Raw genomic sequence first — 3,577 nt, 5'->3', positions numbered from 1 at the left:
AAGGTTTCCTAATTAATGGGAAACCTGTGAAAAAGGAAATAATTTTGGAGTTATTGTCAATTACAAGCACGGACTTGACAATAACTCACAAGATTTCTGCAAGTAACTTGACCGTGGCTGGAGCTCACCGCCAAAAGGTCAAGACGGCAGCGAAACTATTTTCGCATACTGTGGCGCAGGCCATAACAAGGGCAGCAAGTCTGGGTCATTTGCAGAACCAAAACTGGACCGAATGCTTCCAGTTATTCAAAACAGTAAGTGTTATTATATTATATTATGAAATTGATATATTATATATTTTACTATATTACATATCGTTATCTTAATTCACAAAGGCTCTAACCAACAGTTTTTCGTAATAAAATATAGCTTAAATAAAAATTTCAAAGTGTTAGTACCAAAAGCAACGGAGTTACATGCCCCTTTTTCAAAAGCTCTACCTATTTTCGATACTATTTTTTTAACGTTTATTGCTTCTGCTATAAAATATAATTATTTTTTTTGTTTAGGGCCTTTGTGAATTAAGGTTACGATATATTTAAACCGCAATATTAAAACTCATATTCAAATTATACACCTTAGACAAATGACTGGTTTGACGTTCTAAACGTCAGGGTGCCTCACGCCGACTCCAGGAAGCGGTGTCTTGCTTACGGTTTAGCGATCGAGGAGCAAAACAAGATCCTAGACGAGATGACCGACCTAGTCAAAAATATGAGGGTGCTTGGCAAATTTAGTCTGCTGCCATTCCAAAAAGGTAAACTAATACATATGGTTATCTCAAGAATAACATTAAGGGCCGGTTGTTCAATGTCTGGTTATCAGCAGTCTTTGTATTTAACCGGAGCTTCTACCTCCGATTTGTGCTAATCAGACATTGAACAACCGGCCCTAAATGTTTGTTATTTTTTCTTACTATATCCCTAGGAATCATTCAAAGTAATACGGCGTTGAAGTTGTTATTCGAGGACATTAAAGCTCGCTTTAATGTCAAGTATGTCTTGACGTATCGGCTAAACCAAGACGTACTCGAAAATTTCTTCGGCATTATTCGGTCAAAAGGCGGGTTACATGATCACCCTGACCAACAGGAATTCAAGTACCGTCTGCGACTATACCTGCTAGGACACAACAAGGGCGTATTATCCGATTCTGCTAATGTAGAAGAGGATGATACGCCTGACATAGAAATCACGCAGCCTCCGCTTACAAGTAATTCAAAATAATTTTTTATCTATTTCATTCGGCTTAAATATAAAAATATATTTTATTAATAATCGCACATATATATTTTACCATATTTACAGGTATTTTGCTGAAAAACTTAAGCTCTAATGCAGAACTGTGGCCGGTTGAAGAAGCGGAATTCGAGGATTTGGAGCTAGACGGACTCGAGCATTTAGCGGGATATATTTGCCACAAGCTGCAGGATGACATTCCCAGCACGTCGTTCAGGAGCAATGACGACCATTCATTCTCCTGGGCGGATCACCTTAATGAGGGTGGGTTATCCCTACCAAGCTCCTCTATGATGGTCCATATGCGAAGTCTTGAGTCAGTCTTTAAGGCATTGAACGAAGATGGCTTGCTCATTACAAATGATTTTGTAAAAACTCACATTGAGCATGCTGCAACAATTCAATGCGACATTAAAGTAAAAAAATTATTTTTCAGGGCAAGAATGTTCTTCAAAATACGAAAATTAAATAAAGAACTCGTTGAAAATGCCCACAAAAGAAAAAGAAAAGCCAAAAAAACTCTGGCCTAGATCGATCCATATGGTACCATTATAGAACCGTAAGTATTGCATAAAATACCAAACATGTGGTAAGTTTTGAACTAAAGCGTTTTTAAATTTGTAGAAATTAACCGTTCTTTACTTGCAGCATGAATCAATGTCCGCATTTCACACGCACTGATCTCAGTATTTCAGACTCCTAAAATTAAAATACTTGCATGCTACGTAAGTCCCTAGTTTTAAAAAATCATCAAGCGTCTTTTATACAAATATAAACTTATTTATTTGCAGGCAAGTAATATGATTCATCCAAAGGCCCTTTTCAGGGCCGCCAATTAATTAACAAAGAGATTAAAATTTTATGCTTAGATAAATACATATATACCAATCAACAAGAGGCCCTTTTCAGGGCCGCAATTAAGTTGACAAAGAGATTAAAATTTTATATCCTATATATATTTATGTTCTTAACGTATATATGTATGCATGTATCTTTTTAATAATTGTCATTTAAATTGTATATTTTTTTACTTAGATTTAAAAGCAATTACTTGGTTTTACACATCATTTTGCTTCGTTATAGTTAAACTTAACTAAGCGGATCAATGAAAATATAATATACTGCAAATATATGTATATAATATTCTGCAAAATAAAGACTATAGTAGTAAAAATTTCAAATCGAATAAATGTTTATTAAAACTATACCTCATTGCACTAGCTTCCAAAAACAGAGAAGAAAAATAACTATGACGTACTGAGCTCTGGTTGTTGATGCAAGACTATTTTGCTGAGACTGACGCGACACACACCAATACACCAGGTTGGTTTGCACTAGTTGGTGTCGGCTGGTTTACAGAAAAACTATTAAACTCCACGTTGATTTTCGGCGCCGATGAAGCAACTGAGCCGAAGATATCGTCAAGGTTGACATTTGAAGTTGGTTGTACATTAATTTCTAAAATAGAAATGTAGGTCTCAATTCAGAACTTAGCAAATATTAATTTGGATGGCCGCCTAAAAGTCTAAGACTTTTTTGAATCTACCGAATCCTTACCTAAAATATTAGGTATTGGAGCCGAGCCAATGCCAGATGAATTATTATCCCCGAATGCTCCAAGCAAATCGAAACTAGCGTCACTCGTTGTGGCTTGTGGATCTTGCACCGGCTGGGGTTGGGGCTGGTTTAAATTGAGCATGTCTATTGGTGGTGATGGTTGAGGTTGGATTCGAGGTACATCCTCTTGCTTTATTTCGGTAGCATCTGGTAAAATAGGCGTTATCTACGGAAGCAGCTGACCAGGCGTAGGTTTGTTGATCGAACTAGGTTTTGTCACTGTTGTAAGGAAAATAAATAAATAATTGAAATGGGCGGAAATACTATAGGGACTTGCCGAAATTATCCACCATTTCCTCGAATTCTAATTGCGAACTAAATATATGTTGTGCGTTTCTTATGGGCTTTGCTGGTAACCAAGGAGGATTCCTACTCGGCGGAAATTCGTTATCCGTGAAACTCAACGACAGCGAAACCTAAAAGTCATGAGGAACCTGATCGGCATACGGTAAATCATCGAGATCATTCGAGGAAAATGTTATCAATGTTTCTTGTTCCGGTATGAAGCCCGTGTTGATTTGGAATTGACAAATCTTTAAACTCTGAGGACGTACCATGCCTTTAAGTGCATTCCGCGCATGATAAAGCACCACTTCATTTATGGAAAATATGGAAATTAAGCTGCATCACCACCGGCATGCCTGCCGCGACTTATTTTTTCCAAACCCTGTAAGCAAAGTTTATATTAATACGACACAAATTTGTTATTACTGCCACGCACT

General features: G+C 37.0%; 1 protein-coding gene across 1 annotated transcript; it reads right to left on the bottom strand.

Annotated features, from left to right (window-relative positions):
- Positions 1 to 1,997: 1,997 nt before the first annotated feature.
- Positions 1,998 to 3,069, bottom strand: LOC118746160. The gene is made up of 2 exons (XM_036479947.1): positions 2,796 to 3,069; positions 1,998 to 2,696 (listed from the first exon to the last, which is right to left on the bottom strand). The coding sequence occupies exons 1-2, from the start codon at positions 2,935 to 2,937 to the stop codon at positions 2,521 to 2,523; spliced, it is 318 nt and encodes a 105-aa protein (XP_036335840.1). The 5' UTR covers positions 2,938 to 3,069; the 3' UTR covers positions 1,998 to 2,520.
- Between the last annotated feature and the right edge of the window lie 508 nt (positions 3,070 to 3,577).

The sequence above is a fragment of the Rhagoletis pomonella genome, unplaced genomic scaffold, assembly GCF_013731165.1.
Source record: "Rhagoletis pomonella isolate Grant_MI unplaced genomic scaffold, Rhpom_1.0 Rhpom_scaffold_00010, whole genome shotgun sequence".
Taxonomy (NCBI): Eukaryota; Metazoa; Arthropoda; class Insecta; order Diptera; family Tephritidae; genus Rhagoletis; species Rhagoletis pomonella.
The sequence above is the reverse complement of the archived record's forward strand: the minus strand, read 5'-3'. Positions and strand labels throughout refer to the sequence as shown.